The sequence below is a fragment of the Elgaria multicarinata genome, chromosome 15 (genome assembly GCF_023053635.1).
Source record: "Elgaria multicarinata webbii isolate HBS135686 ecotype San Diego chromosome 15, rElgMul1.1.pri, whole genome shotgun sequence".
Classification (NCBI taxonomy): Eukaryota; Metazoa; Chordata; class Lepidosauria; order Squamata; family Anguidae; genus Elgaria; species Elgaria multicarinata.
The window spans coordinates 30,430,991-30,457,236 of record NC_086185.1 but is presented as its reverse complement, the minus strand read 5'-3'; the positions used below and the strand labels follow the sequence as shown (position 1 = coordinate 30,457,236).

Here is a 26,246-nt window from a genome sequence, read left to right as displayed (position 1 = left end):
TCCTGGATGCATCTTGTTATTCTCAGTCTTTGCTGCCCTCCAGTGCCTTTCAGTGGAAACACCGTCTTGCACAGAACAGCTTTTAAGATGATGCAACTGAAGACTGAGAGCATCATCACACGGGGGGAAATCGTGTTTGCTTACCATCGCTTCTCCGCCCACGCATTTGTCCCTCATTACTTTTTCTTTTGAAAGAAGAAGTAAACAACATGTATGTGGTCCATTCAGTGGGCCGTTTTGATCATGCTGTTTCTCCTGCACACAACAGGAAATAGTGGCAACTTGCGCCTTTAAAAATAAGTCAGACTAACTGGGGTGTGTTTTTTTTGTTTTGTTTTTTGTGATGTGAAGAAGACTAGAAGGGGTGGGAGGCAGATGACATTGTGGGAGGGACCCACGAAAATACATGAGTGCCCAGTAACATGCATGTAATGAAACGCTCATCTGATGGAGCTCTTAAAACCAGTTGAAGTTTCCGGACCGTTTTCAAAGGCAGCCCCACGTATAACGCATTGCAGTAATCCAAACGAGAAGTTATCAGAGCATGGATCACTGTAGCTAGGCTATCTCCATCCAGATAAGGGCGCAGTTGGTATATCAGCCTAAGCTGATAAAAGGTGCTCTTTGCCACTGAGTTCACCTGTGCCTCAAGTGACAGTTCTGGATCCAAGAGCACCCCCAAACTACGGACCCGATCCTTTAGAAAGAGTGCAACCCCATCCAGGACAGGGCAAACATCACCTCGCCGGACAGATGAACCACTCACTAACAGTACCTCCGTCTTGTCTGGATTGAGTTTCAGTTTATTAGCCCTCATCCAGTCCATTACCGTACCCAGTATATTATACCAGGCACGGTATAATATAACTCATGAATCAACCCAAACTGGTTTGAAAACTTGAAGGGAAGCAAGACAGGTCTCATTTTTGTACCCCAAGCTGTCTAGCAGGGAAGCGAGGAAACAAGATTCCTTCAGAGCATCTGCGGGGCATGCCAGAGCTCTCCCTCCCCACTATTTCTGATTCACCATCAGAAATGTTGCATTTTGGTTGGTCCTAATAAAAGTATTGCAAAACTACAGATTTTGGTTGGTCCTAATAAAAGTATTGCAAAACTATGGATTTTGGATATTTAACCATCAGAAATACATCTCTGTGTGTCCTACGGTCTATGGGAAAGCAGCAATAATAATAATAATCAGGCATTGTCCTGGCTGCCGGGCTGAACAGCCCCGCATGTAGAAATTTATTTATTATTGCATTTATTATTGTATTGCAGAAGTCGAGCCTAGCCATGGTCATTCATGCACTGGTAACCTCACGATGAGACTACTGTGGCTACCCATGTATGTGGTTCAGAAGCTGCAGCTTGTGCTGAACACAGCAGCTACAGGTGCTCACTGGGGCACCTAGCTCTGCCCACATAAAACCAGTGTTAAAAGAACTGCACTGGCTGCTTGTTAGCTCAAGCCACATACAAGGTTATGCTATTATCTTACAAAGCCCTAAACAATTTGGGAGCAGGATACCTAGAAGATCGCCTTCCCTTATATACGCCCAGGCAACATTTACGATCTTCAGGAGGCCCTGCTCGTCATCCCGACATGAAGAGAATGTCGCCATGAAGAACCTCGACGGCGGGGCCTTCTCTGTAGAGGCACCCCACCCTCTGGGAAACCCTCCCTCGCACGGTTCGGGAGGCGGGAAATGTAATAATTTTTAAACGCCTCCTAAAAACACATCTTTTTAGACAAGCCTTCCCTGGACTGTAATTTATTCTGGTTTTATGTGATTTTAAAGTTTTAAACTGATTTTTTTTTTTTTTTTAGTTGTAAGCTGCCCAGATTGCTTAGGCTGTTAGGCAGCATAAATATGTAATAAATAATAATTTGGGCCTAGCAAAATACATCCACACTAACATCCAGAAAGCAGTCATACTTAATTCATACTTAGAATCGTAGAATAGCAGAGTTGGAAGGGTACTACTAAGGCCATCGAGTCCAACCCCCTGCTCAATGCAGGAATCCACCCTAAAGCATCCCTGACAGATGCTTGTCCAGCTGCCTCTTGAAGGCCTCTAGTGTGGGAGAGGCCACAACCTCCCTAGGTAACTGGTTCCATTGTCGTACTGCTCTAACAGTCAGGAGGTTTTTCCTCATGTCCAACTGGAATCTGGCTTCCTTTAACTTAAAACAGCCTTCCTCAACCTGGGGTAAGGTGACCATATGAAAAGGAGGACAGGACTCCTGTATCTTTAACAGTTGTATTTAAAAGGAAATTTCAGAAGGTGTCATTTGTATATATGGGGAATCTGGGGAAATTTCCCCTTCATCACCACAGTTAAAGCTGCAGGTGCCTTGCCCTCTTTTAAATCTGGTCACTCTAGTATAGCTCCTGCACCTTTAACTGTTTTGATGAAGAGGGAATTTCACCAGGTTCTCCATATATACAAACAACACCTGCTGAAATTCCCTTTTCTATGCAACTGTTAAAGATACAGGAGCCCTGTCCTCCTGTTCATAGGGTCACCCTAGACCGTGCCCAGGAAGTTTCCCATGGGCCCATTGGTGCCCATAGGTAGGGTGACCCTATGAAAAGGAGGACAGGGCTCCTGTATCTTTAACAGTTGTATTTAAAAGGAAATTTCAGAAGGTGTCATTTGTATATATGGGGAATCTGGGGAAATTTCCCCTTCATCACCACAGTTAAAGCTGCAGGAGCCCTGCCCTCTTTTAAATCTGGTCACTCTACTATAGCTCCTGCACCTTTAACTGTTGTGATGAAGATGGAATTTCACCAGGTTGTCCATATATACAAACACCTGCTGAAATTCCCTTTTCTATGCAACTGTTAAAGATACAGGAGCCCTGTCCTCCTTTTCATAGGGTCACCCTAACCCGGGGCGCTCCAGATGTGTGGGACTACAACTCCCAGAATGCCCCAGCCGCTGGCTGGGGCATTCTGGGAGATGCAGTCCCACACATCTGGAGCGCCCCAGGTTGAGGAAGGCTGACTTAAAACATGTCAGGACATTTCTGGATCCAAAGACAGCATGACTGGGCAAACCCTGTCAGGTCCGTCTGGAAAAGCCTCCAGGAGGGAGAAAAGAGAGATAATGGTGATGATGGTGGCGGTGGTGTAATACAGGGGAAGGGCGGCGGGGCCTTCCTGAGGCGCCCCTCAGGCCCTTCCCGCTCTTTCTGAGCCAGCGCTCCGTGAGAGACGTGACCATCTCCCCCGCGCGCAAGGCCGACTCCGCGGCTGCCCAATGAGGGCGTCTTCCCAACCAATCACTTGACGCCGGTGAGGCGGGCCGGCCAATCGGCGCGAGGCTGGGGGCCGCGGGGCGGGGCCGGCGGAGGCGACTCTTTGCAGCAGCGCGGAGGCTGCCTGTCGTCTCGCGTCTCTCGCCGCACGAGCACCTCTTCCCTCCTCGGCTGCTGGAGCACGACTGAGCCGGCAATTACGATGTCTCTCTCCACCAAGCTCACGCTGGACAAAGTGGACGTGAAGGGGAAGCGCGTGGTCATGAGGTGAGCTCCGCAACTCCTCCGCCTCCGGCCTTCCGGCGGCGTTGCCGTGGCGGCCGGGCGGAGCAGCCCTGCCGCGTGTAGAAACGAGGCCCCTGAGCCGTTCGCAGAGTAGCGCGGGTGGGGTGGGGTGGGGTGAGGTGGGGAGGGGTGGATAGTTAGTTAGGGTTTTCACAGCGTGTGAGCGGCGCAGACACGTGTATAGTGCAGGTGGACACGCAAGCGCCCTGTCACGTGTGCACTGGCTGACTCGCAAACCTGGGTTGGCTGCCACGTTATGTGCGGGCTGACTCTGACGCGTGCACCAGCACCCCCTCCACCACCACCCCGGGTTTAAAAGGGTGCTGGGACTCACCAGCAAAGGGGCCGAAGGAGAAAGGTGCTGAGGCTTTCCAAAAGCGCGCAAGGCGTTTAGATGGAACATTATTATTATTTATTTATATAGCACCATCAATGTACATGGTGCTGTACAGAGTAAAACAGTAAATAGCAAGACCCTGCCGCATAGGCTTACAATCTAATAAAATTATTATTATTATTATTATTATTATTATTATTATTTATTTATTTATTTATTTATTTATATAGCACCATCAATGTACATGGTGCTGTACAGAGTAAAACAGTAAATCGCAAGACCCTGCCGCATAGGCTTACATTCTAATAAAATCATAGTAAAACAATAAGGAGGGGAAGAGAATGCCAACAGGCACAGGGTAGGGTAAACAAGCACAGGGTAGGGTAAAACTAACAGTACTAGTCCAAGCAACATCAAGTTTTAAAGGCTTTAGGAAAAGAAAAGTTTTTAGCTGAGCTTTAAAAGCTGCGATTGAACTTGTGGATCTCAGATGTTCTGGAAGAGCGTTCCAGGCGTAAGGGGCAGCAGAGGAAAATGGACGAAGCCGAGCAAGGTAAAACAATAAGGAGGGGAAGAGAATGCAAACAGGCACAGGGTAGGGTAAAACTAACATCACTCTAGCCTCCCTTCCCGATCCGAAGCGGCCTGTTTTGGGGACAAAACCTGCTTCTGGCCTACTAATACGGTACTGAGGGAGGGATCCCCGCCAGAGAACGATCGCAGAATTTATTTTAGGACGGGTGAACAGAAGCTTCCGTTTTTGGATAAAAGCCCCAAAGACCTAAAATGTTAGGATTTAATCCTAAGGAATAAACCTCAGCGGGACTCGCATCTCAGACACGCACAGGGCTGCACGGTTAGACTCAGAATCAATGGAAGCTGGGCTACATATGGCTGATTCCGTGTCGTAGGACTATATGGCCTTTAACGCTATCCTTCCTGGTGTTCATATCCTGATGACTTATGCAGCAGGTCACTGATTTCCACCCCCAAACACCACCCTGCCCTTCTGCTGGAAAGTAAATTCTAGCCGCAGTTACATATCAGGCACAAAAAAGGAGAGAAAATAGTTGGATCTCTGTTATTACCAGTCATCCAGTAGCAATAGTTGTACGGGAGACATACAGAATAAAGCAGATTTAAAACCGCAGTTTCAGCATAGCTGGGATTGATAAAACAGCAAATAAAATACATGTTTTAATCTTCTGTAAGCTGCCCAGAGAGCTTCGGCTATGGAATAGTATAGAAATAATAATAATAATGATGATGATGAAAGATTGAAGGCTTGTATATATGATATGCTATGGTACGCTATTGATTATATTTGGGAATGATAAAAAAGAACAGTCAGTTCTGCTTGATAAACATTTTTCGCACGTACAAGCCTAGATTTTGGGCCACTGAAGAGGTCTTTCTGGTCAAAACAAGCCTGGCCATTAGAAAAAGAGCACTTTTTAATCAAATAATTGGATGTTTAATTTAGAAATACAAGTGCTTAAATATTGTCAATTTTAATTCAGTTGCTTTATATTAAATTTTGTACTTTTTATGGTCCTTCTGTGTAAACATGCATTGTGCTGTTAATTAGACTAATCTTTCCGAACAGAGTGTTGAATTGAATAAAGAGGATGAGGAGTTTCCCTTTTAGGCTATTTGATTGTAAATGGGGAACTATCCCAACAGAATCAGACTGCTACTGTTAGAGTCTGAAATACACACGTAAGGAATTTTAGGCCTAAGGAGAACTAAAATTGGAAAGGGAAAACCTGTTACTCTGAATTCAAGCAATATATAGTGGTGTCTGATCAAAACCAGAGTTAGAAGCCTCCTTGGTCAAACTGGGATGTGGGTTGCAGGGAGAACTTATTTTAATTGTAGGTGTTCAGTTGTGAGTCTGAGGAAATATCTACCATTGAAATCTCCAGTTTGAAACTTCAGCTGTTTATACAGCATATGGGTGCTTTTTTTACTGCCTCTAAATCTTATCTGTGATATTTCCATGATATCCATGATATTTCCTTAATAATTAAAATTAAAAAAGACTTTCTCAAGGTCATTGAAGGTTAGCAAGGGCATTTCATTTGATCCAATAAATTGAATTCAGATTTGTTTCCTCCTTAAACCTTTCTGAAACCTTCAGTACTGTGCTTTCACTTTTCTATTTTTTAAATATTAAAAATGTTTTTTTCTTACCAAAAATATTCAGCTTACAGAAATGTTTTTATTTTATATTTACATTGAAAGAGGGGGACTCTGAACCCCCTTCCTCCACTGTAGTATTTCTGGGTCCCCCCCCCCTAAAGGCAAATCTTCACTTGGTGTGTGTGTGTGTGTTTACCTCACCTCTGATGTACAGATACAGAATGAAATGCTGTATTTTTAATGCACTGTTTAAAATGTATTTTGGACAGTGGAGGTTAATCATAATTCAGGATGAAGCTCTTCAGGCCTCATTCTAGAACAGGGTTGCACTATCAAGTGTTATCAGTGCAACTTTGTAAATCAGTCCACAGGCTTGCTGAAAAGAGACAGAGTCTTCCATTTCTCCTGCATTTCTATGCTGGGTACAGTGGTGGTGGTGGGATGGATGCACCTGGCCCTCCTGTACCAGGCTGCTCATGCAGCTGTATGAAATTCCTTCATGCCCACCCACCCCACCCCTGCTACTAGGCTTGCACTTGAATACAAGACTGCATCAGGGCAGTAGCTTTTTCTTTCACAAGCATCTGTGTAGGCATTGCAGTTGCAACTTGCATCCTAGACAGTCCTTGTTCCTTTAAAGGTCTGACTCCTCTGACGCTGGTGAGGGGGGGCGGGGTGTGTGGCCAGCCGGGGTGACTCCTTGCAGCAGCGCTGAGGCTGGCTCTCGCCCCGCATCTCTCGCCCCATGAGGAGCTCTTTCCCATCGGCTGCTCGAGCACGACTGAGCCCGCAATTACGATGTCTCTCTCCACCAAGCTCACGCTGGACAAAGTGGACGTGAAGGGGAAGCGTGTGGTCATGAGGTGAGCTCCGCAACACCTCCGCCTCCTGCCTTCCGGCAGCATTGTCGTGGCGGCCGGGCTGAACAGCCCCATGTGTAGAAATTTATTCATTTATTATTGCATTTATATCCCGCCTTTTTCCCCCTGTAAGGAACCTAAGGCGGCGTACATAACCCTCCTCTTCTCCACTTTATCCTCATAACAACCCTGTGGGTTAGGCTGAGAGTCTATGATTGACTCAAAGTCACTCAGTGGGTTTCCATGGCCAAGTGGGGACTAGAACCCAGATCTCCCGACTCCCAGTCCAACACTCTAGCCACTATACCACACGGGCTCCCTGAGCAGTTTTCAAAGTAGCTTGGGCAGATGCACGAACGATAAAAAAGGGGGAGGTGTTGGATAGTTCGTTAGGGTTTTTACAGCATGTGAATGACACAGACAATTGTATAGTACAGGTGGACATGCAAGCACCCACCAGCAGGCCAGGGCTTCGGTGTGGCGCCCTGTCACGTGTGCACTGGCTAACTCGCAAACCTGGGCTGACTGCGACATTATCAGTGGACTGGCTCTGATGCACACACCAGCGCCCCCCCCCCCCCCCCCGGGCAAGGCGGCTTTAAAAGGGTGCTGAAATTTACCAGTAAAGGGGACAAAGAAGGTTGCTGAGGCTTTGCTAAAGAGTACAAGGCGTTTAAATGGAATATCACTCATGCCGTCCAGTAGCAATAGTTCTATGGGGACATATAAAATAAAGCAGATTTAAAATTGCAGTTTCAGTATAGCTGGGATCGATAAAGCAGCAAATAAAATACATGTTTAAAGTTTGAGGGCTTGTTGTATGATGTGCTACAGTTGAGGCTTGAGGTTTCACTTGTGTGTGCTATTGTTTCTATTTGGGAATGATTAAAAAAAAGGTCCTTGTACCTTTAAAGGTCTGGCCCCCTCCATCGCTTTGATAATAATACTTCCCATCTGCCAAACAGCGCCTGAAGAGGGAGACTAAGGATGCAATCCTATGCAATTTTAAATCTGCTTTATTTTATATGTCCATAGAGATCCCAGTAACAATAGGTCAGAATACAAATATTTTAATAATAAATAAATGTTTAGACAGAAAAACGTCTTTCAATTCTCAGCCAGCCATGCTGGAAATTGTAGGAGTTTTTTTTTGTCAATAAGCATGCAGAGGCTTGTGCCTTAAGTATGTTAGTGGAGTCAGAGTTTCCCATTTGAAGCCCTGTGCAGAGGTTTCCATTTGCCTATGTGAGTTATTTATAGAGGAACCTCTAGAGAAAATTTAATGTGCTTCATGGGTGTTTTTTAGCTCATGAAATACATGGAACGTTACTTTAGAATGAGTTTCTTGGTGCCACCTCTTAATTGCTCAAAATAAAAATGTCTCACTAACAGTAACATTCTCTGCTCTGCCATCCTGTTCTGCCTCCTGCTGTTTTACACAATATAACTTCCTGTGTTCTTCAGCTTCGGGGCACAAATAGTGCTTTGTAGAAATGGCTTCTAGAGCTCCTCCTACCTTGGCTCTATCTGGCATGCTATTTCTGCTGAGTAATTCTCCTTCATAGCTAACTGAGATGAGAATTTGAGGAAGCACCATTTGCTGTTGCTTTGAATTTGTGCTTTAGACAGAACTGGCCCAAATCCTGCAAACCTCTGCTCTGCAAACCTAAAGATTAAATGTGGCTGTTAAATGCTTGAGCAGCAGTGCTTTTTCTTTGGCCTTTCTAGGAAAGGGAAATTCTAAGGTTTTTGTAAGAACTATCAAGTATTTGAATAGGAGAATTGTGGATATGAAACACAAGTATTCTCTCAAGAGCCCAGTGTGCTAGCTCAGGCAGAGATGGTGACTTGCTCAACACAATCAAACAATTGTTTTATTCACTCTAAACCATTGTTCTACAGACACCTCTGATTAGTGCCTGCTGAATCCTCCCTGGATTTCTTTATTTTGTATACAGGGGGTGATAGTTCAAGCAGCTTGTGGAAGAGAAGCGAGGGTTTACAACAGACAGAAATACAAATATGACGCTGCATTGTGTTAAGCTTGAATAAAATCCACCCATTGTGCCACCAGTTCCTACCTTTTTAAAATTTAGAACAGTTTCCCACTTGTTATCTGCTTTTACCTTTGAACTCAGCCTTTGCTTTCCAGTTCAAGGGAATCCCTGGGATGACTTGGCTAATTTAGTTGCTAAGATTCTTATCTGAACACTTTCCTTTTAGGTGTTTCTAGCCATGTATTTATAAACCACCCAGAGAGCTTTGGCTATTGGGCGGTATAGAAATGCAATAAATAAATATACCTCTACCTCCCTGGGGTGAATAAAGGGCCAGGGTGCTGCAACAGGAAATCTAGCTGGCTTAACTTTGTTCATGAGTGCTGAAGTTGTCCCAGAATGCTTCACAAAATAAAGAGCAGTCTCTGTTAGCAGACAGTTATTGCAGATCCTTCCACAAGCTCTTTGCTAGTAAGTACAGTCAGGGGATCTAGTGCTCTTACTTCACCCTGTCTTCCCCAACCTTGTCCCATTGGATTGGGTTGGACTATAAGTTATTGCAGATCCTTCCACAAGCTCTTTGCTAGTAAGTACAGTCAGGGGATCTAGTGCTCTTACTTCACCCTGTCTTCCCCAACCTTGTCCCATTGGATTGGGTTGGACTATAAGTTCCATAATTCCATAGCCATGCTGCTTCAGAACTATGGGGCTTGCAATCCAATACAACCAGAGGGCACCAGGATGGAGAAGGCTGTTCTACCTCAGTAGGTGGGTTTAGAAACTTACATCTCGTATAGTAAAGAGATCTTGTTGCATGAACACTCCTGCATAGATTTAAGAGTTATAGGGTATTTACCAGGGAGAAATAGCAGTACTGTGGTAATAATCAAACATCTCATCCTTCTATTCCCAACAGTTCCTATACCAGTTTAGCTTTGATGAATCCCATTTTTGAGGATCTTGGCCTTTAGCAAAGACTTCCAAGACTATGTTTTCTGGGGTTTATTTAAAAAGAAAACAGTTCTGCATTAAAACATTTCCCCCTTATTTTTCAGGGTTGATTTCAATGTCCCAATGAAGAACAACAAAATAACCAACAACCAAAGGTAAGAATCATATTTAAGCTCCAAATAGAAGCTGGTTAGCTGTGCTTGGCTTCTTTTTTCCAGTCCACTGTGACTCAGAAGTCGTCACAGCTTTCAGGAGTGATCTCTGGCTTTTCCAGGTAAGGTTTGGAAAATACGAGGCTAGGAAAAACCTCTTGGATTAAATCTGCTGTGCCAAATTGGATGTGAAGCTTGCTGTCAGTCAGGGTTGATAACAAGATGGGTCCTTGATCTGGTATGTCACAACACATTTTTTGTTGTTTGTTCCTGCTGTTGCATCCAATTGCTGTAAAGGGGGGTTAGCAGTAAAGGTGCATTCAAAACCTTTGGTCTTCAACAGATGGGTTGCTGCTGCTGCTGCTGCCATTTTTTTCCCTGAGCCAGGCAGCCCACCCCACCCCACCCCGACACAGCTGCTGTGCTGTTTTGCCACATCCTGTCAGCCTGGAGAGAGAAGTGAAATTAAGGCAGAGCAGCACATACTCACAAGAAGTAAAGGAACGTAAGAGGCCAGAGACCCTTTGGCTAAAATGGCGTTGTGCACCTTGCCCAGCTTGAAGTGAGACCTAAAACAGATCCCCTGTTTTGACAAGCTGAAGACCACTGTTGTAGATAACAACGAAGTTAAGGAAATAAATAATAAATAAATGTATAAAATTTAATACAAAATGTAATTATCAAAATTAACATTTGATATAATTTTCCAAGAGCACTTATGATACACATTCAAAACCAATAATACAATAAAAACTATGCTCAATCATCGCAAATTTTATTGTTTTATTGGTTTTGAATGTGTATCATAAGTGCTCTTTGAAAATTATATCAAGTGTTAATTTTGATAATTACATTTTGTATTAAATTTTATACATTAATTTATTATTTATTTCCTTAACTTCGTTGTTATCTATATTTTGGCTACCACTGTTGTAGACAACATTAAGGAAACGAAGCTCCACTGAGCTCCAAGCCAATTGTGGGTGCCTACATTTTTTATTATTTATTTATTTAGAGTATTTTTATCCTGCACCTCAGCCAAAAAGGCTCCCGGAGCAGCTTACAATTGATCAGTAAAGAAGACAGTCCCTGCCCTCAGGCTTTCATTCTAAAAAGAAGGACCTGACACACGAGGAAAAGGGGAGGCGGGGAAGAGGGGTGGGGGAGAAAAAGAAATTGAGACTGATAGGGAGCCCTGCTCCTCCCTCTCATCTCCCAGTGGAGGGGCAGACCAACAGCTCCTTCCCCCACAGGGTCATGATGACGGTTAGTCCTGGGGCAGGGCGGGGCGGGCTTCCAGCTGAAGCAGGCTCTGGTGGTCCTGTGAACTGCATGGTACATCTTTTAAATGGATTGGGGGAGATGTTATTGATGGTGTTGAGTATAAAGTGCTTAGCCAACTTTTCTTACAGCACTAGGGTCTAACTTGGGGATATGATTCTGATAAACTGTTTTTCCATATTTTGTTTTGCTGGAGTTTGTAGCTAAGTATCCCATTCGATTCCAAAGACATCTACTACGTTCTGTTAACTATTTGAAAACAGCTAACTGTTCGTGTTTAGCATTTCTGTACTTGAGTAGCCCTTGTAAAGAACTCATGTTCTATGTACCAAGCAAGCAAATGGCTACAAGGATGTTTAAGGTATCAAAATCTGTAGCAGTATTATTGAAACATCTACTAGATAACAGTGTTGATGACATGGATAGCGACTAAAGCAATTTGGATCATATACATTAGTGTGGAGGATGGACTGATGAGGAGGGTATTTCTATATTGGCGAGGCAAGAGTAAGGAGATTGTAATCAGATTGGTCGCCTTTTGATTCTATAATATATAGACTCTTGATTCTGCAATCAGTATGCAGCATCTTTTAAAAGCTTGTTGTGATAATCTTTAGCTTAGATGCAGCAGGATATGTTCGAAGAGCCTTCTGTTCATAGCCATGACGCCAAATTAATATTTCCAGTTTATCTTCTGTTTTTGTTGCAGAATCAAAGCAGCTGTCCCAACCATAAAGCATTGCCTGGATCATGAGGCCAAGTCTGTGGTACTGATGAGTCACCTGGGCCGACCTGATGGAGTTCCTATGCCTGACAAATATTCTTTGGAACCAGTGGCAGCAGAACTCAAAACACTGGTAGGCAGGTATGTCGTTATGGCTGTTGAGAAGTATGGACAGCAAGTGTTACAAATGAGTTTGCTGTGAAATATCCTTTAAATTGTGAACTGTGAAGCTATATATCTTGGATCTTTTCTAGGGACGTCTTGTTCCTGAAGGACTGTGTTGGTCCAGAGGTAGAGAAAGCTTGTGCTAACCCAGCAACTGGCTCAGTCATCCTCCTGGAAAACCTCCGATTCCATGTAGAAGAGGAAGGAAAGGGAAAGGATGCTTCAGGGAACAAGGTGACGCGTTCTGCCTTGAGTTTCTGTCTCCATTGCTTCCTACTGGCTGCACAAATTGTGTCCTCCATGCCAGTTGAGATGATGAGGATGACGTAATAATACAGATTTGACAATTTGAACAGTGATTAAAGTTTTCTGGTGCTGATAGAAATACAAGTAATGAGCGGTTTAGTGTAGGATGGGGAAAATATCCCAAACTGACAATCTATAGCACAATACTAAGGCACTGTTATTCTCAGTCATTCACCCAGAGCAAGCAACAATTGCTCTAGAAAACCAGTTTTATCACACAGGGTCAGGGGGAGTGAATGTTCTTAATCTACAGTTTTTGACTGGCTGTGTTGGGCAAGCCAAACATCGTAGTTGCCAGACCTCTTCCCACCCACCCCCATCTGCCAGCATTTCCTGAAGGAAAAGCTGGGTGGGAGAGCAGGCGATGTTAGATGCTGCTGCCCAAAAGGGCTCTTGTGCACCTCCCTGGTCTTTCCTGAGGGGAAGGAGGGAAGGAACATGTGCAGTTGGTGGCTTTAGGCAGCAGCGTCCAGCACTTCTCCGTTTGGCTTTCCTGTTCCAAAGCTGTAGGGCACTATTTCCAAAAAGTAGACAGATTGCCTTTAGACAACAACATCTTTTGCTTCCACCCCAATCTTTCCTAATGAAAGGGCCAGGGGTGAGTGCCACTACCCAAGAGTGCTCCTCCATGCACATATGGGAAGGGGCGTTCATCACTGCCGTCCAACTGGTCTTTTCTAAGGGGAAAGCAGGAACATGTGTTTTTAGGTACTGATTCCAGGCAGAAGTGTCACAATGCTGTCCCACTGAACACACACACACACACACCTCAATCTTTCTTGCTCCAAAGCAGGAAAGGGCTAGTGGGGAAAAGGAGTTGCCAGTTTGCCTCTGCATGGCTAAGGCTCTTCGGGTGCCTTTGCCACACAGCTGCCAAACAATCCCCAGCTGCCTTACCAACTTTGGACTTGGGGAATTATTATTATTATTATTATTATTTATTTATATAGCACCATCAATGTACATGGTGCTGTACAGATAACACAGTAAAAAGCAAGACCCTGCCGCATAGGCTTACAATCTAATAAGTTGTAAACAATGAGGAGGGAAAGAGAATGCAAACAGGCACCGGGTGGGGTGAAGCTAACAGTATAGAGTCAGAACAAACTCAATATTTAAAAGCTATAGGGAAAAGAAAAGTTTTTAGCTGAGTTTTAAAAGCTGTGATTGAGTTTGTAGTTCTCAAGTGTTCTGGAAGAGCATTCCAGGCGTAAGGGGCAGCAGAAGAAAAAGGACGAAGCCGAGTAAGGGAAGTGGAGGTCCTTGGGCAGGAGAGAAGCATGGCATCAGAGGAGCGGAGGGCACGAGCGGGGCAATAGTGTGAGATGAGAGAGGAGAGATAGGCAGGAGCTAGACCGTGAAAAGCTTTGAAGGTCAACAGGAGAAGCGGTGGGGACCACCATGCTTAAGCAATCCTGCCCATCTCTGCAGCTTCAGGCTGCTTCTCATGAGCAGGAGGAGAATTGCCTTCTTGCCTCAAGGCAACACCACATTCACCATATTATTCTTTCTAACATTCAGACTGCCCCTACACTACTTTGACCTATTACCCTTAATATTTTCTAACAGAAAGCAGTCATAAAAGCTGAGCGACAGTATTCGTTTAGTGATAGTGAACTTGGATGAAAACCTATCAGCATGCCCTTTTATGAAAGGGTGTTTGGATTAAAGTGCAGAAAGAAGGAAGAGTGCTGAATGAAAATGCATTGCTGTGTAAGGAAATGCGTAACAGAAAATTTGCTTAGGAAAAGAATGTGAAACATATATTGGGTTAAAGCTGGCAGTGTTCGCTCTCTAGACTGGTGTTCATGCCATCTTGTACCTCTGGCATTTTGTTGAAGGTCATCAAGAGTACTTGGTCCCAGTTGGTTTCTTTTCTTAGCATCTCTGACCCCATTAAACCTCAAGCTTGGCTCCGTATTGCAGCAGCCAAAATGTAGAATGCTGATATACAGGAGGATGCCCTTTTACCAGTTGATATAGAACACCGCAGGGTGCTCTAAAAACATGCACACATGAAGTTCTGAAGACTTGAGTATTTGAATTCATTGGTTCCAATCTGACCCATAATCCTTCAGTTTTCATTTCCGCTTGAAATAATGGTTGAGTAACTTGCCATGCTCCTTGTAACAATTGCTCACATTTGTCCATGGTCTCTCATTCTTGATGGGCGGGGGCTTGTGCGTTTTCTATATTTACTTTGTAAAGCACCATGTATGTTGACTCAAAATCAGCCTTTCCTAACCTCGTGCCCTCCAGGTGTAAATTAAGTTATATTGTGTGTGGTTGCAGTGTTTACTCTCATTAACAAGCGAAGGAAAATCACTTGACCTTTCTTAAAACAGATGCTTCCCCTGCTTCTAACACTGTAGTAGAGGCACTTAAACTAATTATATAAAGCTGGTCATCTGAGGGAACTAAGAAGCAATTGATAGTATTAGTATAACCCAATAGTAATAGAGAAAACAACTTACACTTAGAAGAATGTGTAGTGCTTTTTTAAACATGCTGGCTGAGTTCAGACAACACTCTAATCAACGGTTATTTCCCATTCTGTTTCTATTACCACCACCACCCCGCTGATTAGCGTCTTCCGAACTCAGCCGCTGTGTTGTGCCTCACAATGCTTTATGCATTTGTTCTTTTGACAGAGCCCTCTCCTTCCCCAAAGTCTGAGACAAAGAATTCTTTTAATATCCCCACCACCAAGTAGCAGTACCAGTGGCTCTGGCAGCCAAACCCATCTTGCAGGATAGGGGCCTAAAGAGCCCTTTGCTAGGGTCTTATAAGAGTCGGTGTTTTCAGACATTGATAGTTCTTGATTATAAAGAGCAAATAAAGCTGTGTAGACTAAGACCATATTAACAAACTGTTTACCCAGAGAATGATTTCATTACTGCTAATGGTTATTAGTAAAGTAGAGTAACTAACAAAGTAATGTGTTTTCTCTCTCTCTCTTGCTTTCTCCAGATCAAGGCTGATTCTGCACAGGTTGATACTTTCAGAGCATCACTTTCTAAATTAGGAGATGTTTATATCAATGATGCTTTTGGAACTGCGCATAGAGCTCACAGGTGTGTAGCACTGTCCTTATGGCTGGACATCGACTGCTTTTGAATTATTATTTGGCTTGGCTTAGCTCTGCTATTTTTATGGCAAGAGATGGACTTTTGAATAGAGATCAATTACTGCTCTCTACCTTTGAAAACTTCTGAGCCTTAGAAATGTGTATTTTAAAAAAGATTTAGACAGTATCGTAGAGATTTAGACAGTAAGATTTAGACAGTATCCATGTCTAAATGTATCCATCTTGTATCCAAAATGTATCCAAAAATCCAAATGTATCCAAAATGTATCCAAAAATGTATCCAAGATGGACAGTATCCATCTTGTAGGACATAAACACCAAAATCCACTTCAAAGCCAATGTAGCATTCTATATAGACTGAAAAAATCAGTCTATAAGAATACTATAGTAACTCTGGCTTCCATGCAGTCTTGATTTTCCTATTCAAGCTGTTCACTGTATGTTCTACTAAGCAATTGCATTAGCTTTCACATCCATCTGAGTGGAAAACATCTGAATAGTCTTTAGAGCATTACAAATCACAAGACAGCTCTTGCTAAGGTATGAAGAGTTCTTGTTGTCTGCCGTAGATATTTTAAATCTGCTCTCTTTCAAGTTGTGTGAATGCCTTTAGATTGACGTTAGCGTGTAACATTGGTGAAAAGCATTATTTTTAGGTTTAATTTAATAAAACATGGCTTTCTGAAGACATATCTTCTTTGACTTTTCTTATCATTTCCAAGGATTTATTCATGCAGTAGTATAATTGTGTCTTCCACATCTAAAAAGTCTTTGAAATGTTCCTTGCAGAATCAGTCTCAGGTCACTAGAACTTGTCAAATCAGTAAGGCAGATGTGAACTTCAGAAATGCTATGAGTCTTGTTGTGCAGTTGTATCTTCAGGGCTAACCGTTTCAGCAAAACATCTGCATAGTTGTAGACTTGAAGGTTTTTCTTTCTAGGATCAAAGGAACAAGTCTGGGTTCTCCACAGTGTTGCAGATTACTGAAGGTGTTATTTTTTTCTCCCAATGCAACAGCTCTATGGTAGGTGTCAATCTACCTCAAAAAGCTGCTGGCTTCCTGATGAAGAAAGAACTGGATTATTTTGCTAAAGCTTTAGAGAATCCAGTGCGCCCCTTCCTGGCAATACTTGGAGGGTAAGAACGAAATTGCTTTCTCCTTCAGTGCATGTAATTTTCTTTTAAAGTTTATCACTAATAAATTTATGGCAGAAAGTATGAGAGTATCCTATCTAGGTGGGCAGATAGTTTTAACATCTACAACTCTAATTTTTTAAAAAAAGCTCTTCTAAGCTTGGCCAGTGTATACTGTTATGGACTAGATTAATCAGAATAGCGTCTGTGTGTGTGACCTTTGCATCAGAGTATAAACTTAGTTGCTACTCAGCAGTACTGTGTGTAAATTGAAACTGCCTGCTATTATACATGTAGCTCGATACATGTTGGCTCCCACAGCATCCAAACGAGTTTTTTTAGGGGTGGGGATGGGAGGCTTATTAAACCGTAGCTATAGATGCAGTTTTGTCCCTTCTGTACTCATGGTGGGAAGGAGGTCTCATTTAACAATGATGACTTTCCTGGGGACATACCTAAACCTTGAAGGAGTGTATTTTAAACACACCTCTGAGTTGTTTTCTAAGCAGCATTGCATAGTGTGGTGGCCACTGTTGTTAGTTATTTGCTGCACATATCAAGAAAGAAATAATGATTGCAAGTTAAGAAAATGTGGTTAGCTCAGTCTGCCTGGTGAAGTTTTTTTTTATTTTCCTTCCCAAGTGTTGCAAGCTCCCATTTTAACCTTTGAGCAATATTGGGCTAGAAAACTGCTGTTTGTGTGTGGGAATGGGATGGGGGCATTGTGTATCCATTCTTCAATTACTTTGAAGCGGCTTGCTGGATAATGGCCAATATCAGTAGTTCCCTTTTTTGTTTGAAATATATTGAGGTACTGCTCTTGGAACTCTGGTTATGCACAGATGCTGTTTTGTTTACAATTTTGGTACAGTGCCTGTAATAAGTATTAGGCAAACTTGTTTCTTCTGCCACAAGATATGAGAGTTGTCATAGCATAACCACTGTGAGTAGGGAAGTCTTCAAATTCAAATTTTGCCATACTTATAGTCATACTAGGCAGCCTTATCCTGGCAGTTATATTTCAGCTTCTATTATGGGTATGATATGAGAAGTGTTTTGAAAGTGCTGTATAAATGCCAAAATATGTGTGTTCTGCACAACTTGCAGGTTCTGTCAAGGCTCTCTTTGTGCCAGTAGTAAGCTCTGCTTCATGGCATCCTTTGGGAAAGTAGAATTTGTTTAAAAGCTTTTTCCCCCATTTGTTTAAGCATAACCTATCAGCTTGTCACAAATCTAGTTACCAGAATAATCTGTGCTTATGCAAATCTCAGCAATTGTAGTGCTGTAGAGCTCCATCACACATGGGAAAACGCACTCCCTGCCATCGCTTCTCTGTTCCAGGTTTCGTTGCTCAGTTACTTCCTGTTTCAAAACAGGAAGTAAACAATGAGCACGAGGCCCATTTAGTCGGGCGCTCTAATCGCGCTGCTTCTCCTGCACACAGCAGGAAAGAGCAGCAACTTCCAGTTTTAAAATATTTCGGACTTTCTGTGAGGTTTTTGTGGTGCAAGGAAGGCCAGAAGGGGTGGAAGGTGCGCAGAAGGCAGACAATGTCCATGTGAGAGACCTGTGAAAAATCCGTGAGTGCCCAAGAACAAGCGTGCAATAAAAAGCTCACCGGATGGAGCTCGTAGAATGCCCAATTGTTCTAGGGCACTATTTTTCTGGAACCAGTTATCCAGGCAGATTCATCCTCTGGATTGTACCAGTTACACCTCTCTGATGACTGGAAGTGCTGTGATGGCAGAAACTGTAAGGTGACACTACAAGGGAAACATGCAGCCATGAATAATAGGGAATAGTTGCCTTGGAGTTCTCTGAAATAATCCATCATTTTGCACATTTGCCTTGCTGCTGTCAGGGATTTCTCAGTGGCACATGATCTTCCCAGTTTTAAACATTTTATACCAGTTGGATCCCATAATGTTTAAATCAGCAAGTTGTGCTGCTGTTTAAATCTTAACCAAAATTAGTAGGCTGTTGGAATTACAGTTTATAGTTTAATAGTTATTAGTCAGTGCTATATGTGGTAAATAACTCCTTTAAAATGTAGAGAATAAAATACGTTATAAGTAAGAGAAAATGCAACAAACTAAATTAAACTATGAATAGATTGGCCAGGCTGCTTATGCTGAAACAATTATATTAAGAATGTCTCCTATTAGGTAGATATTTGAATGTCCTAGTTCTGTTTGTATTGCGTAAATTAGGGTGACCCTATGAAAAGGAGGACAGGGCTCCTGTATCTTTAACAGTTGCATAGAAAAGGGAATTTCAGCAGGTGTCATTTGTATATGTGGAGAACCTGTTGAAATTCCCTCTTCATCACAACAGTTAAAGCTGCAGGAGCTATACTAGAGTGACCAGATTTTAAAGAGGACAGGGCACCTGCAGCTTTAACTGTTGTGATGAAGAGGAAATTTCACCAGGTTCTCCATATATACAAATGACACCTACTGAAATTCCCTTTTCAATACAACTGTTAAAGATACAGGAGCCCTGTCCTCCTTTTCAAAGGGTCACCTTAGGTAAATATCATTTGATGCTAGTGATTGCATGAGCCCAAATTCCCACACCTGCTTTTTCATTGCAGACAGCTTTCTTTCCCTTCTTGTAATAAATGATCACCTCCTATTTTGTTTTGAGACAGATCCTTGATCAAGGTAGAAAATACATCTCAAGATGCTTGGGACTTCAACTCCCAGAAGCCCTTGCTAGCACAGCCAGTGGTCAGGAAATCTGGGAGTTGAAGTCTAAAACATGTGGAGGTGTACTTCCTGCCCACCTCTGTCCTAGACTGTCATACATTAATTTCAGTGCATGTGACTGCACTATTTTCTCTATTATTAGCCCGTATTTAAGTAGCGGATGTAAGAAAATGGGCAATGGGCCTGTTTGTTTTTCATAGTACTTGAAACACGTTGTGATTTTATGCACTTTTTTCATATGTGTAGTGCTGCTGCCTTCTTGTAGCTTTCATTCTTGAATATTTGTATGAAGCCGTGCAAATACTTGTGGAAGTATATATAGCAACTCAGCTATTGTAACTCTGCTAATAATCTGTTCAAGTGATAATCCGGTTCTCTATCTATCTCTTCTCTCCCCCTCCCCCAATTTATTAGAGCTAAAGTTCAAGATAAGATTCAGCTGATCAATAACCTGCTGGATAAAGTCAATGAGATGATTATTGGTGGCGGAATGGCTTTCACCTTCCTCAAAGTACTTAATAACATGGAGGTACGCGACCTGCAGTGTCTGCCCTTATTTGGGTGAAGAGGTGTGTGTGAAGGATCCTCTATGTCACAGATGGAGATCCTGTGCCCCTCCAAATGCTGTTGGACTCCAACTCCCATCAGCCTCAGACATCATGGACAATAGTGATGATGGAGTCCAGGACAGAGGTTCCTTGACCTTGTTGTGCATGTACTGGCTGCTATCTTAACTGAACAGTTTTTAATATGAGTTAGGTTGTTTACAGTCTGCCGAATAAGACACGTTTCCTGCTTCATTTGTCTAGATGCAAGTTCAGGAATGAAGGAAATTGCATGTTGTTTTAAGGGGTTGAACTTTACCTTCATGGCTAGCCTACAAGTAAGACTTCTGGCCATTCATTGGCTCTGACTTAAACTTTCAGAAAACATGCTGAAAAGGGTTTTCCTGCAGTCTCATGATGCTCTTCAAATAGCTTTGTAGAGGTCTTGCATTTGAGGTTCTAATTTGCTTCGTAGCAGTTTGTGGAAGCGAATATCGCTGGGTATGTAAGGTGTTGTGTTTTGTTTCCAGATTGGCAATTCTTTGTTTGATGAAGAAGGATCAAAAATAGTCAAGGACCTGATGGCCAAGGCAGAGAAGAATGGTGTGAAGATCACTCTGCCCATTGACTTCATTACTGCAGACAAATTTGATGAGAACGCGAACACCGGAGAGGCCACTGTGGCATCTGGGATACCTGCTGGATGGATGGTAGGTTAAAAACCGAGGAGAGAAACGTTGTATAAAGGGAACTTGTCTGCACTGAAATAGCTGAACGGTATATTTTGCTCTTTCCTGGTCTTAGGGTTTGGATTGTGGCCCTGAAAGTGTTAAGAAGTTTGTTGAAGTTGTGGGAAGAGCCAAGCTAATTGTGTGGAACGGTCCAGTTGGTGTGTTTGAGTGGGATAAGTTTGCCAAAGGAACCAAAGCCTTGATGGATAAAGTTGTGGAAGTTACAGCCAAAGGCACTATCACCATCATTGGTAAGAATCAGCTCCTTCGTCCTCTTCCAGTCCCCAGTTCAGATTAGCTTTTCACTGGGTTCGAATAATGGCTTCTAATATCTGCCCTATACTTACTAGCAGTGGCTTACCGGGGATTCAAACAGGACCCTTTCCCAAACCTACTGGGAGTTCTGTGACCTGCTATGTGTAAAGTATGTGTTGTACCACTGAGCAGCAGTCCTTCCTCTAAACTCAGAAGTCCTTCCTCGTGGTGATGAAGTACTGCTTGCTTGTATGCTGTGCATGCTCACAGCCCATAATCGCCAAACTGAAAGAACGCTTTCCTCACGTACGCATCCAAAACCCTCTAAAATATCTCCGCTATATTTTGCTGAACAGGTGGTGGAGACACAGCTACATGCTGTGCTAAATGGAACACTGAAGATAAAGTTAGCCACGTCAGCACTGGAGGTGGTGCTAGCTTAGAACTTCTAGAAGGTAATGTATTTTTCCTTTCCTTTCCCTGACAGTGCTTAATAAATAGTACTGATTTGTATATTCTTTCCATATTGTACCTTGCTTCCAGGAATAAGGCTTGATGACATCTTATTTGCAGCTCTTCAAAGAGTCACACAAATCTATAAAAAGTTGTGCATGAGCTTGGGATTACCTCTATCACAGTTCTCTGAAACCACCCCTGGCAGTTACTCAGTCCTGCATCAGCAAAGACGTGAGAATGTATAGGTGTCCCTTTTATGGCAGGGGTGGACAAACTGCTTGTGCAGCCCACCGTGGGTGCCCAGTGCCACTGCTCCCAATTCCCCCAAAGCCACCTCTAGAGAAGAGAGCATACATGGATGTCTCTCCTCACTAACCTTTTTCCTGACGCTTTCAGGCTTCTGGCAGCATCACCAAACAAGGTCTCTGGAGCCCAGTGGTGTTGGGAAAGGGAGTGTGTGAGGAAAGTCCTCCCTGTGTGCTTTCCCAGCACAAACAGGCTCCCAAGACCATGTCAATCAGCTGTTTGGTGGGCTGCTGAGAACCTGATCACCCTGGGAAGCAGGGTGCACAGAGTTAATTCTCTTTGCACGCCCTCCTTCCCAACATGACTGTGTTGTCGGGAGCCCAATCCTGTTGGATTACTCCATGTGGACACTCTTTTGCAGCATGTTTGAGCTTTCGACAGTTTGATCATGCTGGGAAGGTGACCGTGCAAGAAGAATTTCCCCCATGTGCCTCCTTTCCCAGCAGGATTGGGATCACTGGAAGGAAGGAAGGAAGGTTAAAGCATTTCCCTCTTCCCAGTAATCTAGATCAGGATGATGCAGGTGGGGGAAAGAACATATATAATAAGTGTGCATGTATGTGTCCCCAACCCCACACAGTGTGTGGCCCTTGTGGGCAAAAACGTTGCCCACCCCGGCTTTACGGGATGCAGTTTTGCATAACAGACTTGCGGTTCCCGTTGCTATAGCTGTTTCTGAATGCGTGTGCATTTCCCCATTACTAGCGCCTTCGCCTGCTGTCTGACAAAGAAGCTGCACTAAACTCAGTCTGTGGCTGTTATTAGCAGGAGTTGCACGCTGGGCAGGGCCTTTGTCTCTGTTGCCTGGGAAGTAACAATCAAAGGGGAAATGCAAATGAGTATCCAAACACTTTGGATAAAACCCACAAACATCTAAGAAATACTGTGAATTAAATTTTACCTCCTTTTACTTAATTAATAAACTAATAGTTAGATTGGTTTGAAGCCATAATACAGATTTTGCTCCCCCAAAACTAAATTCATATGAGAATCAGTGTCCTGGTTCGCGCAATCAGAATAACCCACCGTGGCGTATTTAAATTGCAGAACAATTTGGATAAGCCCCCACGGGTCATTGGAAGATCACTTTCTCCCCCAACAAGCTGCAACTTGGAAGTGATTATGGAAATCGTGCCTAGCAGCCCCTGTGATTTTAATAAGCCAGTGAAGATTGGTTTGATTGTGCAAACCGGCCCAATGTGAGATTCTGTGGAAGTGGTATTAAGCCACACTCCACTTTTTATTAATCCCTGGAGGCTTTAGATTTGGAGGAGCTGGGCTTGTTAGATTAAAGTTCAATTACAATAAAGTCCACAGTTTTAACATTGTTTTTGAAGGGTAATTTATAATCTGCCTTCTAGATACGTTGTGGCTCTGTGAGTGCAGAAAGCCTTGGCAGTTTTTCCACCTTCATTATTTAGCAGCTGCGGGTTTACTTCTGTGCAGATGAGATTAAGCAAATACTTGCTGTTTCACTTGTTCTGATGTTGCCGCTATTTGGCTTTTTGCCTATTGATTTTTAGGTTTATTGTTTAGATTTAAAAACAAATTAAAAATTCATTGTTAACAGCCATTACAGCCGGGAGGTGGTTTATATATGGTAACGTTTAGCAACTACAATTTGAGATACTATAGGATGATGTGTGGTTAAACCCAAGTATATCTGTTTGTGTGTTTTCAATTGTACAGGTAAAGTTCTTCCTGGTGTAGCAGCTCTGAGCAACGTGTAATGGGTCGACCCTGGGATGGATAAGAACCTCTGCCCCAATATGTTCCTGTGCACACCCACCACCCTTAAAGCAGCTACTGCAGCGCTTCTATATCTACAAGCAGCAGATCACAGAATGTAAACTGGAACCAAAACAACATATAACGGAGAGGTTCAGATGGCTCCATTTTGGAGAGTCTGCTGTTTACATGCTGCTGATTTGTCCACGGTTACCCCACTTGAACTACTGTAGTGTTAAATAGTTATTGTGATTTAGAGTGTATATATTTATATTTTTGCCTTTTAAAAAAGGCTAAGTTCCCTAGTAGTTGTCAGTTTCTCAAAAGCAATTCCTCCCATTCAACTTCCACCGTGTTTTTAGATGCTGATATTAGTCACTTGACACAACTTACAAGCAAGGAGAAAATACAGATTTCTGGACATTGGCTTCTAAATAAATGTTTATGATGCAAACATAGTTGGGTACACTGCTCTTTTCTCCCATAAAAGATTACTGCCCAATCATTGTGTTTTGTTTTTAGGTTGCTTTGTGTGTCATGATTTATTTGTTTGTTTTCTGTTGATATGTCTGACATATAAAGCCAGTTAGATTAAGATAAAATTTTATGCCAATTACAATATTGCTCAGTAGTTTTGAAGTCCGGCCATTAACAGCCAGCCCCAAAGAGGTAGTCTTAATAGCATGTCTGGAAAATGAGATCTGAACTTTGACTAGTTTCTAGAGGAAGGGTGTTGCAGCCATTTGAAAAGGCTTTCTTACTTTGATGGTTGAATTTGAAAATGGTTTGTATTGTATTACCTACAGGTAGAGAGTGTGGTACCAGTGTGCCCTCGGATACATTCCTTGGCACCCACTGATGTGCCCTCCTCCCTCCCACTTTTCACCTCAAAGCAAAGCACATGTGTGGGGCTCAGAGACATCCTTAGGAAATGAAGGTGGCAGGAGCCTGCAGGCCAATGCATTTATTTGCAGCATGCCCATTTGTGGTGGTGCTCAGGACAGTTTCTCAAATGTGCCCAAGGGGCCCCAAAAGGTCCCTACCCCTGGTTGGATTGAAGAGGTTAGAGAGAAAGTAAGTTCAGTTATAAAGTTGCACACTTTAGAATCATTAAGAATTAAACAGCTTCTTAATCCTTTTTTTAAAAATTCTTTTATAAGTTTTACTGCTTTGGCCTTAGTTGTTAGGACAAATGTATCTACCAGAGGGTTCTCCTCCCCCACTTTTAAAGTCAGTATGGTACGTATCAGAGGTCTATCTAACTCTGTTACTTGAATGAGCACGGGCATATTTGATTTGGTTTTCTAAACAGCAGATAAATAGTGCTAGTGCAATTTTTAATTTGCTCATCTATTTAGCTTTTTAGAGACAAATGTTTGAATTTGTTATCCGCTTCATGATGGTGTGCAGGACACAGGTGGCTCCCAACAGTTCAATCTTACCATGAATTTTTCTTCCTGTCAACCTCATGTATATTAAAACACTATAACTGTATTGCTAAATTTGCTTAAAGTCTTCGCTGAAGAATAAAAAAAGATTTGAAACATTTCTTTCCTCCAAAGAAATACTAAAACACAAGTCATGTTTATAGGGGAGCAACTTTCAGAGGCCGGGGAAAGCAGTGGACTGAGGAGAGGTGATATAAATTCTGTTTTTTCTACTAGATTAAGTTCTTGTTTTTAAGTTTAAAACAGCGGCTGAAGTCTGAAGATAATTTCTAAATACAGGCGAGCTAGTGCTACTCTTCAAAAGCAAATGATAAAGTGGAGGGAAGTGAGGGGGCATTGTACGACGGACATACTTCACTTTGAGTTATTGGGGGCAGGGTGAACTTTGGACTAAACTACAAATATATAACTAAACCTCAGAGCAAACAATTGGGTTGGCCATGCAGGTGATAGTTCGATACTGGACGGAAGAATATAAACATTGTGGAAATACAGACACAGGTAGTAACCAAAGATTAAAGAAGTTCAGGAAATACCAGAGTCAAGAGGAATTTGAATGCAAACTTGGTTAAAAGTGTGTGTTCTCATTTTAGAATAATGTTATAGGGACCAAAGAAATAATCAATTTAGGTAAATTGATTGAAGATAGGAAGGTTAAAGAAAAGGGAGGAAGATGTCCTACTCAATGAAGAGAGCTTAGTTTTCAGCTAAACTCCACAATCAGTTTGAAACAGACTACTGAGTTAACGGTGGTTGAACAACAAAGTAGCCTGTTAGAATTTCTTTTCTAGACCTTAATATAAATGCTAGAGACCTTATCGGGGTCTGGGTGCTTTTGTGCTGCTGCTGCTGCACTTGCAGATGTCATATGGGAAAATGTGAGAAGTGCCCTGTGGCTGCTGGGAAAACATGAATGTTGCCGGTGCAAGAAGCCTGAGTCATGGATCTCCTATGGAGACCACCCACTTTCGCCATTTTAATTGTAATGTTTTACATCCATGCACCCAGATCACATAGACAATAGCATAAGTTACTGTAACTGCCACACACGTATAAAAAGTAATCCTCCAAAGCTGCCTGTCAGTGCAGTAGAGACAAGGCAGACTTAGCTGTGCCACAGTCTTCGTTTGGGATGGCACCTTCCCGTGTCCCATGCAGATGGTGGAGGCTGGTGGCAGCAGCACACCTTCAGAAGCCACCAGCCTCCGTTCTGCAGAATCTCGCTCAAGCGTGGATGGGAAGACTGCAAGCCTGTGGGCTGAGCCCTAGAATTTGTTCTGAGGACCAAAACTTAATGGAGCCTACAGCCATTTCTCACAAAATCCATCGTTGGTTATTCCAAGCTTCCTGTAATGCAGCAATATCGTTTAGGGCAGGAGGA

General features: G+C 42.9%; 1 protein-coding gene across 2 annotated transcripts; it reads left to right on the top strand.

Moving 5' to 3' along the window:
- Nucleotides 1-3,438: 3,438 nt before the first annotated feature.
- PGK1 (phosphoglycerate kinase 1) lies at nt 3,439-23,875 on the top strand. Of its 2 annotated transcripts, none has more exons than XM_063141564.1 (11): nt 3,439-3,532; nt 9,942-9,992; nt 11,980-12,135; nt 12,249-12,393; nt 15,436-15,539; nt 16,572-16,691; nt 19,811-19,925; nt 20,472-20,651; nt 20,746-20,923; nt 21,284-21,382; nt 23,379-23,875. In XM_063141564.1, exons 1-11 carry the CDS (start codon nt 3,468-3,470, stop codon nt 23,417-23,419), a joined length of 1,254 nt encoding a protein of 417 aa, XP_062997634.1. In that variant the 5' UTR covers nt 3,439-3,467; the 3' UTR covers nt 23,420-23,875. The 2 variants fall into 2 exon arrangements, with proteins under 2 accessions (XP_062997634.1, XP_062997635.1); XM_063141565.1 differs by lacking the exon at nt 3,439-3,532 and adding an exon at nt 6,795-6,892.
- The last annotated feature ends 2,371 nt before the right edge of the window (nt 23,876-26,246 follow it).